The sequence below is a fragment of the Cyanistes caeruleus genome, chromosome 13, assembly GCF_971803275.1.
Source record: "Cyanistes caeruleus chromosome 13, bCyaCae1.hap1.1, whole genome shotgun sequence".
Classification (NCBI taxonomy): Eukaryota; Metazoa; Chordata; class Aves; order Passeriformes; family Paridae; genus Cyanistes; species Cyanistes caeruleus.
In genome coordinates this window covers 9,453,424-9,468,776 of record NC_141713.1, presented here as the reverse complement: position 1 = coordinate 9,468,776, position 15,353 = coordinate 9,453,424, and the positions used below count along the sequence as shown (strand labels likewise).

Genomic DNA, 15,353 nt, shown 5'->3' with positions numbered 1-15,353 from the left:
CTTACTTGTGTGGGAAAATGAATACTTCCTTACCCCAGTGGTAAAGCAAGGGTTAAGTCAAACATTCATAAAGGAGTAGAGACTGCAGAAGCTCTGGACTGCAGGGTATGCTGTGACTGAACATAAATTTTAATCAAAATACTTCTATTGGCTGAAGGAAGTGGCCAGTGTAACAACAGGTACCAGAACAGAGAGGAGAATGAATGCCTTCACACAACAGATTCAAAACATTCAGATGGTGTAGAAGAAGAAAAATAAATTTCCTTCTGCAAGTTCGCCCCTCCCTGGAGAACAGAGGACAAGAAACATACTTGGGTGACAGATTTGAAGGGACAAGAACAGATGGGGGCCAATGCAAAAGGGTAAAGAGCTCAGGAATAGAGATTTCTCAAACAAGTTGTCAGCAAACAGCTACAAAACACATTTACAAAAGAGAAGTCTGCTCTCTCTCCCCAGTTATCCTTTCAGCAGTCTGTTTTTTGTTACCAATAAGCCCAGTGAAATGAAGATCTAATGTGTGATGTTCCTTCAATAGGCTCTGCCCTTTGAATCCCATCATATTGCCAAGGAGTATGGTTCTATGAGTTTTACTGAAGTATTTTCCTTGTGTGAAAAATAACATCAAAATACACATTGAAAAAAACCTCCACAAAACAGGTTGCAAAACTGAAACTTTCCATTAAGAAATGCCAAAGGACTTGCATGTATCTGTGCACCACAATTCAGTTTAATGTCTTACAGTATGATTATCTGATTATCCCATTATAGAGGGCAGAAGACAAACCAAAGATCTGCAGTAAGTCAGCATTATCCTTTTATGTGAGATGAGCAAACCATGTCCCTGGAAAGGCACATAATGAGAAAAAATTAAATGAATTCCATAATACAGAAGGTAACAGACTCAAGATTGTCCAGGCAAACACCATTTCTAACTTGAGAACCTGGTTTTGCTGCCTTTTGCATTTGCCTTCCTTCAAACAAAACTTTCTGCATTAGCAACATGGTCACATATTTGGAATGGCCTGTGGCATTCACAAAATGCTCACAACTTACATCCAGTCTTCTTTCCCAACTAAGAATTCCCTTCATGGAAGGCTTCCAAAGCTGTCTTTGTCATTCTGACTTCGAACAATAGAGTTTTGTGATTTATCTGTCATAGGCTCTTGTCCAGCTGTAAGTTTGCACATATGACTATCAGACTGCTCTATTACCTAAAATCATTAAATCCTGCACGTGTTTGTATTTTTTGTTTGCTATTGCAGCTGGAATTAATACTATCACACTTAATCTAATTACAATGGTTTACAAATAACAAAGAATTAAAAAAATAGAATGAAGACAGCCATTATACACACCAACAGCTGATTAAATATCTTTTATCCACTCCTTTACTCACATGTGACTATAAAGGAGTCAGAGGAGTGGCAGTTTTCCCCCTTTTTGTAGAAGCATCCAGCATCCCAGAAAGATTAAAAACACTTACTATTTCAAAACTGTCCCTCAAAGCAAACATACAGCAACTGAAAAACTGACTAACAGAAACATACATCAAATGAAATGGTATAATTAAGACTATCTATTTCACAGATAAGCTATTTATTTTTTGGAAGGTAACATGTTATCCTCGATTTGGCCACAAGAAGAATCACAGAGAACATTCTAAGAGCAAATGTATTAGGATGTAAAGGGGAAACAAAGGTATTAACGCATTTTTGCGCATCCTTTAGAGCCCCCTTTTTGCAGGCATCTTTATACAGGACAAAAAGTCATAGTCACCTGTGACATGTAATAAGCATTATAAGAAGGCTTGCTCTCAAGAGCTCTACTGTGTTCTAGCCTCTTGGTATTTGAAAAACAAAAGGCACTATCAAACCTCAAGACAGTATGTTAGAATGGAGGAGGAAATCGACCTTAAAAAGTTAACTCATATGACACAAAAATACAGTTTGTGTAATTCATTGAAAGCTCAAGAATCAAAGCTAAATCTGAGAATTCACCCTAAACAGCAGAATGAGTAAAATGAAACCAGAGGGTCTTCCAGAAGGCTTCGGATGATACCGTGGTACTACTGTCAATTTCTCACTGATCTTGTAAACATACGCGTATATTTCAATAAGTTAGTACCACGGAAACACCTCCCCGACTGCTATCAAAAGCTTTACAAGGCAGCAACTAACCATCACCTAAATGCGCAACGCCCAAGCATGCTAATAGAAAGGGCAAAAAAATTGTGCCCCCTGGTAATTACGAAAAAACCCCAAAACACATACACACAAAAAGTCCAAAAGTTAAGGCTAAAAGCCGCCCGTGCTCCCTGGGGCTCGGGCAGGGCCAGCTCGTCGTGAGGCGCCGCTCCGTCCCCGCCGCCCCACGAAGCCTCCCCGCTGTGGCGGCGCTGCCACGAGCGGCCGGCGGGAGCGGGGAGGCCGCGGCCGATCCGGCCCCGCCGCACGGGCCCCTCAGGAGCGGGGGACCTCCAGCAAGGCCCAGGGCTCCAGGGGGCCTTCCCCCCATCCCAACACCACATAACCCCGAGGGGTCGAAGCCGCCCGCCGGGACGCTACTCACAGATTCCATGTCCGACGGGACCACAAGGCACTCGGCGCTGGTGCGAGCCCTGAGGCAACCCAAACCGCCGACGGCGCCCCCGGTGCCCCAGGATGGGCAGCTCTGCCCCCTCACTATTTAACGCTGCCGCCCCGGGCCGGCAGTCACAGGTGGGCTGTCACAGGTGGGCTGTGACCCCGCTCCGCCCCGCCACACCTGGGCAGCGCCCCGGGTCCGCCCCGTCCCTCGGTGTCCGCAGCGCGGGCTGAGGGGCAGGAGCCGCGCCCCGGGTACCCCGCCAGGCTCGGGGGGCCACGGTGCACATGGAGGCAGCGCTCCGGCCTTGGAGGAGGCCGCTGCTCCGGCACCATGAGGAGAACGGGCCTTGACTGCTCCCAGAAGTCAAGAGGTGGCCTTTCCTGTCAGCCAGCATAGCAAGAGTTCGATGGGAATTCTGAATTGGACTTCTAGCGCGGTGGAAAGGGGAAGTGATCCCACAGCAATGTGCGAAGCTACATCAGTGTAAAACTTGGGCAAGTGAAAAGAAAATGAACCTTTTCCTTCTCTTTTTCTAGAAGCTTCCACAGCTAAGAAGAACCATCAGTGAAAGAAACAGAAAATTTAATAGTTGTCTGAATTTGAGTTATCTTCCCAAGAAGATAAAATAATTTAATAGTGACTCAAAGATGCAGATCCTACAAATCACTCTGTATAAAAAGAGACTATGGTGTATTCATTGTGTGACATACACAAACTATATTTGTGCATATTATACACACAAAGCACAGGGAAAAAATACTTTAGCACTCCTTTTGCCAAAATAACTAGTATCTTTTTGTCCAGGCTAAAAAGTTGTTACGCAGTTCTGGAAGAGCAGTTTGAATAGGTGTGGTTACAGCCTTACAGTTCTATTATTACCACTGTATATGATTTCATATAGCAACAAGCAAATATAATTAGATGCTTATATGATGTATAGAACTTGAATCCTTTAATCACTTTATGTGCTTTGCAATCTTACTGAGTCTTAGTGGAAGCTGTAACTAATGTCAACCAACTGTCTGCAGTTAATCACATAAAAAGCTGTTTACAGAACCAACTTATTAATCAGTTCAAATAATTAAATAAATTAAGCATATTACAATGGGCAATCTGAGAACATAATATGAGGTTTTGGTATCTATAATGTCTATACTGAAATGCTGTAGTGCCAAGTGTTATAACTATTAAGAAAGGAAGCACCTTTGGGGGAAAAAGACATCATATTGATTTAATGCTACACATGAACTTATTACTGCTACTTTTTATTTGGTCTTGCAATAATAATGTAGGAAATACAAACAGAAACAGTCTCTTAAATTAATCTTTTGTAAATGTGTAGCATACAATTACCAAAATATTGAAGTAAATATTGCTTAAGTAAATGGATCTTTTCAAATTCAAAATGTTTAAAATATGTATGAATAATAGAGATCTTACAGACAACTCATTTTACACACAGCTCTCCTGTTTTATGTCATGATCATCATGATTTTGAAACAGAATCAAAGAATCTTCAATTCTGTAAACAGGAATTTGAAGACACATCACTTTCCTCTTTGAAATGTGTTGATGCTCTAAAAGCATGGTGCTGAAAGGCTGCCAAACTATTAGGCCAGTGAGCCCTAGGAAGAGATTAATTTTATACCTGGAATCAGTGTATACAGTTTCCATGCTATTTAGTGAAAGGGCTGGAATGTGAACTAGTTTCCTTCATGGTGCAATGTAATGTTAAACCCTGGAGTTATGAGCTAGCCTCTACAACAGAGAGTCTCAATTCAGCACCGGGACCACCTACAGATGTTAGTCCACAAGAAAGTAAATCAAAATGGGATGTTTGAGATGCTTACTTGCATTTTTTCCCCCCAGTGTTATGTTGAATACTGGTGCTGTTATGCCAAAATCAATGTGAATATTTGGGAATGCAAATATGTTATGAGCAGTTGTTTATTTTGAAACAAGCATATATTAAAATGGAGATGTGTGTGCTAGCTACCACAATCCCATCACTAGAGAGCTCTGCCTGAGGTATAGCCACAGTTACAGTCTCCAGGTGTGTTCTTTCTGCTTTTCAGGGGATCCTGATCAATAAAAAGAGACAGAGTGAAGGCAAGACAATGGATCTACTTCCACAAGCTTCATTAACCAGCAGTGATTAGGAGAGGACACTCAGAGTTCCAGACCAGTTTTGAAAACTGTTTCTTAAAAGGTTTTCCAGAAAAGTTTTATTAAATTAGCTTTTGCTTTCCTGTAGCTCTCTGTTGACTGTTCAGAATGGATTTCTGGAAAAAAACCAGACAAACAAACAAAAAAAAACAAAAACAAAAAGCCAACAAAAAAAAAAAAACTACCAGCAAACAAAAGCCAAGCCTTTTTATTACTGATCATTGTAAGGTATTTTGGTCCAAAGTATATTGCATTTTACTACCAGAATCTGCATATTGGATCACCCTACTGGGAAAATTCCAATTTGTCATTCATTGTGAGGAAGATGACTTCTCCATGCCTTTTCTGGGTCAGCTGGAAAAGAAGCCAAAAATTTGCAGTATGCTGAGTTCAGTCTAGATTACTGAGCAGGAAGAACAATGATGAAGGAGGACTTTTTATCCTAAGCAAAACTGTGAGTAAATTATATTCCTGAAAAAATTATCACTTCCTAAATGACATTCTTAGTCAGACATATTTGGCGTAGGACGCCATGAATATTTGGAATGTGAAAGAATGGTCAGAAAGAGCAAAAGCGTCTTTTATTTTATGTTGCTACTCCAGACAGAAACACACTGAAGTAGGTGACCACACCTTGAATTCATATGAGAAGAGGTGTTGAGTCATCCATTTTGTCCAAGAAAATATCCACAGGCAACAGTTACAGCTGTTGATATAACGTGGTCATACACCTAGAATCATGCACAAGTAAACAAATTGATTGCTAAATCAAGAAATTGATAAGCCAAAGAAGGACCATTTAAAAGTATTTGAGAGAACAGCTGGGCCTAGTGGAGTGCTTAACACTCAATATCAAATAAATAACCAAGCTTCACAGTTCATTTTCATATTTGGCTGAGGAGGAAATATGAAGAACTCTACTCACAGAAAGCTTCATCAGTAATCACTTGGAACCTTTTTCTGTTGTGTTGAGGTTCAAATTACGCAATACTAAATACAATCCTGGATAAAGTATTCTTTATTTTTGGGGGTCTTTGAGTTTTAAGTATGACTAAATACGACTTTGAAGTAAAAACACAAGGATATATATAAAACCTAAGGCTAGAGATTTCATTAGTTTGTGTTCAAATGCATTGCCTTTTATTCTTACTTTTGTTTTAATTCATTCATACACTGCCTCTGCAGACCCCAGCAGCCAAGGAGACCTTCTGGATCCTAGAACAGATAATTTTCTGACTCCATTCACCCTCAGGTTATTTCCTGTTCTCCAGCTGTGATGACTTTGCTCAATAGTCACTCAGATGCTATTGCATACTGCATATGGGAGAAGAAACATTTGTCCATAATTTGTTTAGAGCTACTTTAGAAAAAAGAAGAGTTGTACTTATCAGAAGAATAAAAGGCACAGGGTAGTTCTGTTGGGAATCAGTTAGCCTTGTCATGTAATAATTATTGTATTGTAACTTTATGATAAACTTTAGCTATAGCATTTGATAAGCAAAGTTGTGTTTTGTATTCTAGAATCTTTTGAAAATGCATCTAAGAGTAATTAATCACAGTTCTAACCACTAGAGCTTTTCACTAGGGAAAAAATCATGTGATCTATGCCAGCTGCACGTTTTTGTTCAGCCACTGAGGAGTCTCCCTGCATGAATCTTCGGTTGAGGTTGGATTTTTATCATCTGTCAGTATATAAATTCAATAGAATGAACAGCATGTCTTTCTTTTTCTTCAGTAAAAAAATTGACTTGTGCCACGGTGACCTCATACAGCTATGTTTTATGCTTTTGGCATTTTGGCTCAGCACAGTAAGTAGATAAGAAGGATACATGTCCAGCTGTAAAGAAATAAGCAGTCTAATCATACTGCTGAAAATGATATGGTTCTGTTTCACTTCTGGTTCATCTTGTTTCCTCTTGTACCTCTGTTAAGGAGTGAACATGTCAGGCTATGCTATCATTCATTAGGAAGGCCATGCCAGTTACAGTCTCTGTTTTGAGCCAGCTGAGAGATTCTTCTCTTTGTGGGACCATTAATGTGAGTGGCAATGGTGAAATTGGAATTGCAGGAACACAAAATTTTTGTTTGTATTTACTTCAATATTTAGTTGTTGGCAGATGGAAAACTGCATCATACAGTGGACCTTATAAAGTGCAGAAAAAAGGTGGCATAAGAAGAAATTATGAATGAATGGTACTTTTCATTAAGGTGTATGAATATATTCTTTTCAATGATATTAATTTGATTTTGCTAATGTCAATGGTGTATTAATCCAGAGGAAGCAGAAGGCATTTTGCATTTAAGTTGCTGACTCTAGTGATTAGTTTTGTGGGGAACAGGTTTGTGGCCCTTTTCCTTTCTATTGGCTATCTCTGTAACAAATGCAGCAAACAGGAGTACTCTGCAATATTGCTTTCTTCAGGTCATATAAAACAATTGAGATTCCTTGGGGCCTTCTCTCTGCCCAGGCACTCAGAGTGCTCCTTTAAAGGTGGCCAGGAACCATTGTAACTCCAATGTTTAAAAAGACAGGAGCAAGATTGAATCATCATGACATGGTAACACTTTCTGAGGCAAATGAGGACTTTTCTGACTATTACATCTCCACAAACAGTGTATGTCAAGCCCTCACAAATTACATGCTCTTCTCTATCATTACTTTATTTCACTTTAAGCTTGCTTTAATAAAGATCTTACCATGTGGCATTAGACCTGTTAGGCTCATTTCATCTGTAGGAAAGACATTTGAAAGAATTTTAACAGATTAGGGGAAGGAGTATCTTGTAAAAGCATCCTTCAGCCTGATTAGTTGTATACACATGGTTTAGGGAAAAAAAAAAAGTCATGCTTCACTAGCCTTCTGGAACTCTTTGAAGATAACGCTGCCAAGATAGGGTGTAGCATGGACATTATATTTTTAGATTTTCAGGAGTCATTTGACAATGTTTCACCCAGAGATTAATGCTTAAAGAGAGGGGAGTGAAGGGGCAAGAGAAAAGTTTGCTCATTAAATTGAAAAGTAGCTCTAAGCAAGAGCAATGAGGAGCTAGAAGTGTCATTTTTAGAGGTGGGGAGGAGAAGTAGAATTTTTAAGGTTGCAGCACCTCAGTGTATCAAGTTAACTTATTTCCATAAATGGCTTGGATGGATGTATTCTTCTGAAACTATAACAGGCGTATTGTTATTCATTTATTGCACTAAGAAACTCTTAACAGAGTTTGTAATCCTACTACGCTGAACACTGTATTTTTTGAAACTGTCTCAGCCCCCTTCTAGACACTGTGGAACAAAAGCAGTTGTAAAAGAAGTTGTTTTCCTGATTACACAGAGGAGATTCTGAGGCCTGGACAGACTTGATCCAAGCCACAGAGTATAATCAGTAGATCTGAGGAGCAAATGTGTTTTCTTAGTCATGAGATGAGATTTCTGACTGGGAGATGATAGTTCATAGGAAACAGTAAATTCCAAAAATCAGTGAAGTGATGAATAGCAAATATTGCCAGGTCAACAAATGTGAAATGCATCTCCAAATAAATATACAGTCTAATTAGAAAAGAAATTTAAAGTTTATTGTAAAAGCATGTCTTTTAGCATAACTTATGTATCTGTAAGAAATACTATTTTATATAGAAATTACTTCAAAGAACATAGAAGAGTTCTCTCTCCATGATTTATTTAAAAAAACCTTAAAAATGCTGCAATATTCCTAATTAAAATTTGCTTAGTTCAAATATAACTTAATAAATTAAAGCTCTATCTTAATTATTTCTATCTGTTACAGAAAAAGAACTAAGCAGAAAGAAGCACTTATTTTGGCCCACAGCATATATGTAATGGTACAGCAGTGACAAATGGTGTGTGAGCACAACCGTGTCTACAACTTTAAAATATTAAGCTTACCAAGTTGTGAAAATGACCACACACATCAAAAGGATGTTCCAAGATGCTGCCTACCTCTTTCTGTGCATCCACTTCCCAGGCTAAGCTTAAACAGTGGTAGATGAAATTTTTGAAGGAACTACCTATAATGTAAAAAAAAAAAAATCTCTTTTTAGATCAGAAATGTACCTTGCATTTCTATATGTCTCTCCTAGTTTAAGTATCCTCTTTCACAAAACCAAGACCCTACCCTTCTACTTTGTTTTTGAGTTCCTAGGTGTCCTACCTGACTGTACTTCCAATATAAGATCTGAATTTACTCTTGCAAAGGAGGCTTCATAAGACTCCAGCATAGATAATACTGATTTACCCAGCTGTGAAATGGAACGGATTGAGATATTTAATTTTAAAAATGTCTTGTCTCTCTTCCCATTCTGCTTATCCCCCTCAAAATTTACTGAGGGTTCTTGGAACTGCTCTCTGCCTGTTTATAGGCCCTTGCTTTGTGCATATAGAACTTAACTGGAATGTAGCTGTAGAAACAAATTTGTGTGAGGCAAGTTAGGGTGGTAGTTTGTAGATGTGATACTGCATGCTTAATAATTAGGGTACGTGCTTTTACATCTTGGTAAACATAAGGTAAGTTTAGGTAGTTTGATGGTCAATGGAAGTGGGCTAATCAACCTTGTACCCCCCACAGGAAAACAATGTGTGCATGAACAGCTGCCATTACGTAATGCAGTCATTTTTACCGTCTCTTACTTCACAGTTTATGCCTGGAAATAACTTGTTCTGGTTGCTGTATCTGACTTGTTGAATGACTGAGTGACTGTAGGAACTCATCTGTGTATTACCTATAAAAGCTCTTCTTGAGCTGGAGTTGTGCATGCTAAGGATTTTTATCTAAAAGACAAAGGCTCTAATCCCTTTATTGATGTCATTAAAGTAATTATGTATTTTTGGGACCACCATATTCTTTATGCAAGTTGGCTGTGGTAGGGTCTTTTATACTAAAGCTCCAATACAGACCTTACCCATGCCTGGGTTGGAAGTGCCACACCTCTTAGATGGCATAAAGAGGTACCTAAGCTAGAAAAGCTGCTCAGTGTGCTGTTATTGCTTGTGTTATGTCCTAAAGGAACATGAGTCAATCAATAATTAAGCCACAAAGTACTGCCTGTTGACATGGCAACATGTTCACAGATGTGACGTGAACTTAATGTCCTTCTTTCATGTCTCCTGTGAAAGTAAGAGTCTCCTAAACTCAGTAACAAAGAATTGGAACAGACATTGCCAGGGGAAAAGGAGAAAATACAAAAATTAGATTATTTGTTTTATAAAAATGGATGCCTTGGAACCCTTTTTCTCTCTCAAATCGACTGTAGTAAATGGTCTCTCTCTTTTTTTTTTAGTACAAGGATCTTTCCCTGATCAAAAAAATCCCCAATTCCTTATTGCCAAACCCTTTTAGAAGCAAGAAATGAACTTCCTTATGGATCGCTTTCATGATTGCTTCTTTCCCATGTATTTCACCCCACCCACATTTTTTAATGGAAGTGAACACACTCCTTTAGGTTACTGCTGGTTAGGCAAGACTCTGTCTAGCTCCAAGAATAACATTAGCTGCCGCACCACAGATTAAGGGTTGGCATGAAGGTCCAAATGTGAATTTGTCATCGTCGGTTGGTGCCTGTTGTTCTGAAGACGAAAGAAGCACAAGTCTGTGTGACATCAACTTCCGTACGTTGGGATCGTTTTTCCTGGCTGTTTCTGCAGTTTCCCTGCACGTGCTCCCACTCTCACACTCTCTCTGCTTGCCAGTTACCCTATTCTCCTCTTGGCTTGTGTGTATTTCTTCCAAGCTTTCTGCAGCAGATGTTAATGGGTCTCGCCAACACATTTTGTTTGCCACATGTGTTGCTACCTGTGTCACAATGGGTGAGGTTAATTTTTCTTTTTTTCCAGGGCATCTTTTTGCTTCTGCTTGAGTTGGTCTCTTGATCTTTCACACATTAAAAGTTTGCTACACGTTCTTTCCTTTGGGAGCTTGGTGTCCTCCATGCAAAGGACATGTCCAGTCCAGCAGAAATACGCTTTTATAAGATTGCTTCAACACTGTTTGTGCAACCACTTTGCAGAACTTTGTTATTCATGATTTTATCTTGCCACTTGATATGCATAATAGCTTGAAGGTGCCGTTGATTAAATTTTTCCAATGCTTTGATGTACCAGCACTAGCATTTCCACGTTTCTCAGCTCTAGAGTGAGGTAAAATTTAGAACACTACCGAAAAACCAGGGTTTGATCTTATGTCTAATAATGTACTAATTCCAGATTTATTGGATGTAATTCTCTGTCTCAATATACAAACACTAATTGATGTATAAGAGCCAAATTTTTTGAAACTCACATGAGGGAGAGACATTAGAAGCAGGGTTTAAAATTGTTGTGTATTCCTTGCCCTTTAAGAAACCGGGTAACAATTTTGATAACTTTAATTTTATAAAAGTACAAATCTCAGCTGCAGACTACTGTGCAGCTGGGCAGTCTGAATGTTTGGTGGACCCTACACCCTTCAGCAAGTATTTAATCCTAACCTTACAGACATAAAATATGTGGAAAAGTAATACCTAAGTACAGTGATAAAAAGAGACAGACAAGATTGCTGAGACAGCAGGGTGACCTCATACTTTATGAAATACATCCCTGCATTTCTCCTTGGCTGCTTTCTCTTTAATGCTTTTCTTCAGCATCCTATGTGAGTTGAGATCTCTGAGCAGATGAAATTTTATTTTTAAACAAGAAACTTCTTTCTGCTTCTATCACTTCTCAAATCAATTTTGATTAAATAGTGTACTCTAGCAATATATTTTGATAGGATGAGGAGCAATCCAAGAATTTAAGATCCTCAACAGCATCTTTGTGTTTAGATTTGGGCAAAGTCTGCAGCTGAATGACATGTTTGCTGTGCCCTTAATAAATAAATTGCTCGCTGGCTGTGCTGCTTGCAAACAGACAGCCTTTGGGCAATGCCCAATTGTCCTTTGTAATATTTGAAAGGCAGGTTCAGTAGAGCTGGAGAAAAGGGCCCAAATCTCCATTTTAAAATACTGACATGCTATTTTCATTTATTGAAAAATAATACTCTAAGGCTCTTGACTTGGAATTCTTCTGTGAATTTTTACACGCAAATCAGTTCATAAACCTTACGATACATATAATTTACAAACAAAAGCTAGACATTTAATGGGATTTCTGCAGGCATGTTGTAATTATACCTGAACAATAGTCAACAGGGAAGGGAGTGATGGTAGCACCATTAGGAAAAGAGAAGCATGACTGCTACCTCTGCAAGACTTAACTTGATGGGAACTCAGCTATTCCCATGGCAATTCAAAACACTGAAATTATGCTGATTTAGTACTTGGTGTGCATTTATGACACATTTTTGTTGGGTTTTTTTTTTAGATCTTACTTCAAAAGTGTCACACTGATATAAGTGGACCTCACCACATGCAATAAAATTCCACCCATACAAAAGAAATTAGTATGTGCAATACCTTTGGTTCACTCTCCAGCATATGCACATGGAAAAAAATACAGTAAATTATTGTACCTTTGACTGCATTCGGATCTCTTCTAAGCTGTAAAGTATACTTTATTCTGACCTTTAGTACTCAGAGACTTTCATTAATTTTGCAAATTACAGTGTTTCTCTGTTTCATTCCTGTGACTTTAATAGCCCCATCTGCTGGCTGAGCACCAGGTACGAGAACGAGCATGTACCTTTGAAAGCCTCTTGTTGTAACAGAGCTTCCATAAACTTGCTGCTGAAGTGTTCTGGTTTTTTTTCTAAGTGGGACAAAAGAGAGAAAATTGGAAAACTGCATTTTATAGATGCATATTATCTCACAATGTTGTGGAATTAATTTTGTTTTTGCAAAGTTCTTTGTTTCTGCCAGAGTCAGTCTGCTTTGCTAATGATAAAGGTTTGCTTTTGTTGTTCTGGGAACTTAATTTCCTAAAACAATTTTCAGTTTGCTAAAGTGTAAAGTCAGGAAACTGTAGAAACTGGAAGAAAATATGAGATTAAATGTAAATGGCAATGCTCACTGGGAAAGGAGCTAATCAAAGATTGGCCTTCAGAGGCAGTACATCAGCAGCATTGAGCCTGTTGTGTTCTGGAGTTTGTCTCACTGCTACTCTTCCCTCGGCATCCATTTGTGTACAAGGTAAGATACAGGTCAGGAGAGACTCTTGATGTGGCTCAGTAGGCTCATTTTCATGTTCTAGTGTTCTTTTAATGGAAATAGATGTGACAGATCTCCCAGAAATGAGGGAGGCTTGATTCATCCCCTCATTCTTTAAATGGAACTACTCTGTACTGCTTTTTGAGGGAAAGCTTTTGATGTTCCATGTACAGCCATGGTGCTATTTGTTCTACATGGATTTAAAGAAAGTAGTGTATAAGATAGCTAAAGAATATGAGCACATGTTTCTTGTACATCACTGAAATTGACACAAATTTGATGTTGCATCTGCAGATTGCCCTAAAAAAGTGTTGTTACTATAAACCTGTGGTTTATCTGTCTATTAATACAGCAAATGACTACTAGATTTCAGACTATTAGGTATTTAAAACTATTTTCTCTACAAAACCTGTCAAATGGCCTGGGAAAGGAGAATCCTGAAAATAACAATGTTGGAGGAGGATATACATTGGAGGAATATATCAGACATCTGATTGTGGTCACTATGAAGGAACAAAAACTTGAGGAGGAACGGAAAAGTACTAATGAATGTACAGTGAATAAGACCCTAAAATGTATTATAATTTTGATGCTGTCCATTGCAATACAGATCACCTTAATTCTTTTGCAATGTTCAGTAAACTATGCTGAATAAGAGCAATTTGTCTTTTTCAAACTTTAAGACAGTGACTGAAGACAGAGAGAATGATTTAACAGAGCTTAAACAAGCACTAACAGAAAAATAAGTTACTACAGCCATCCTATTAATCAGTGGATTCTCTTCTGATAAGATATTTGAGTGGTTTTTTAGGCCAGTGAAATGTACAAGACAAGTCAAAATCACTTATGATATGGTGGTCTCACCAATATAGCAATCTGCATTTTCTTATGACTGAAGATGTTCAGTAAGTCCTTACAATAAAATCACAGTGAAACTATTACTGTCTTAGTAAATTAATGTTTACAAATCCTCATGAGCTCAAACTGGTAAGTAAGAGTTATCTTTTCTTACAGCCTGGTTTAAAATACAGAGGGATTGAGTATCAAAAATAAGTAAAAGATTTATTTCATAAAGATTAAGTACAGGATTGTGTTCATGCTTTTTTAAAAAGCTTGTTCAAAACTCAGCTGCTGAAATTTTCAAAATATTTAAGTGTTTCAGAGGAGTTTTACTGAAAGGCTAAGGAGCTTGTGGTCCCCATTCACATAATTGCTTGGGAAAATATCAGCTCCTATCCTAGTTCTATAATAAATAGCACATGGCTTAGGAGACCAAAGGAGAGCTTCCTGCTGAAGATCATGCACAAATACTAGCATACCATGGAAAATTTTCTGGTGGCGTCAGTGCAGAAGATACAACACAGGATGCCTTTAAGTGCATTAAAAGAACACAGATGATTTTAAAAGGAAACCTGGGAAATACATTGGTCATATGTTCAAGATCAGCATTTTCCAGTTAGTAGGAGTGTTCCTGTAACGTCTTTCTACTTGTGCTTTTTTGCCTTCCAAATGCATTTAACACAGTGATCCAAGGAAATCCACCCTGCTGCAGCTTTCCCAGCCTCTGTGCTGCTCCTCTCCTGCAGAGGTGTTCTTTAATGAGCACATGTTTCTCGGTCACAGGTAGTCCATGTTATGCCTGACTGCATTTCTTTACAGGCTTTAAAACCCTAAGCCTGAGGACACAAGTGCCATATGTACACTGGATGGAAGCCTGATCCTTCAGTGGACAGCTCAAGTGATTATGAATTAGTCACTTGTGAAATCCTGGAGTGATATAAACAAAATGACTGGTGAATCATTAAAAAAACTGATTTTTGATTTAAAAACAATTTAGTTCATTTTATAATAAAGTTTTAAAGTTAGCTGAAAGATTTCTAACCAATTATCCTGTCTACCTTGAGAAAAAAAAGTATATGTATATAAAGAGCTTACATAAATAATTGTTACCTTTTAAATACCACATAAAGACATGTAGAGAGGTAACCATCAAAGTAAGTGTTACAAACAGCAGACCCTAAACTTTGTTTTGGTAGGATTGGCAGCTAACACTGACCATTTCTGCTCAGCAAATATCTGGATCTGTCTTTCCTAAGACCAGCTAATCCGTGCTCTCTTCTTCAGGAACTACACTCGCATCTTTCTGTATTCATTTGAAGAACAGGTGGCTCAGATCAGCCAAACCTTAATCCTAGCAGACCTTGAACTTACTGGAACACTGTTGCTCTTGAATTGGCTTAGAAGTTTTCTTTTTTTCCCCTGCCATTACTATGATTAATAATGATCTTGAAGCACAGACACAGATGCACTTATATATACATTAATAAACACAAATATGAAACATAATATGTTAAGATATTTAAACCAGAAATCAGTCAGGAAGGCTAACCAGCAGGTTTTTTTTAATGTGATAGGCAAAAAATCACATTTTTGCTAAACAAAGACAGAGTTAGTATTTTAGATAGTCTTACA

At 38.3% G+C, this 15,353-nt stretch overlaps 1 protein-coding gene across 1 annotated transcript in view; it reads right to left on the bottom strand.

Annotated features, from left to right (window-relative positions):
• The window catches only part of BNC1 (basonuclin zinc finger protein 1), a 74,461-nt gene extending 71,534 nt beyond the window's left edge, over window positions 1-2,927 (bottom strand). Inside the window, exon 1 of the mRNA XM_086849843.1 lies at window positions 2,569-2,927. Coding sequence (XP_086705969.1) covers window positions 2,569-2,577 — 9 coding nt within the window. The 5' untranslated portion in view covers window positions 2,578-2,927. The remainder of the gene's footprint in view (window positions 1-2,568) is intronic.
• Window positions 2,928-15,353: the final 12,426 nt, after the last annotated feature.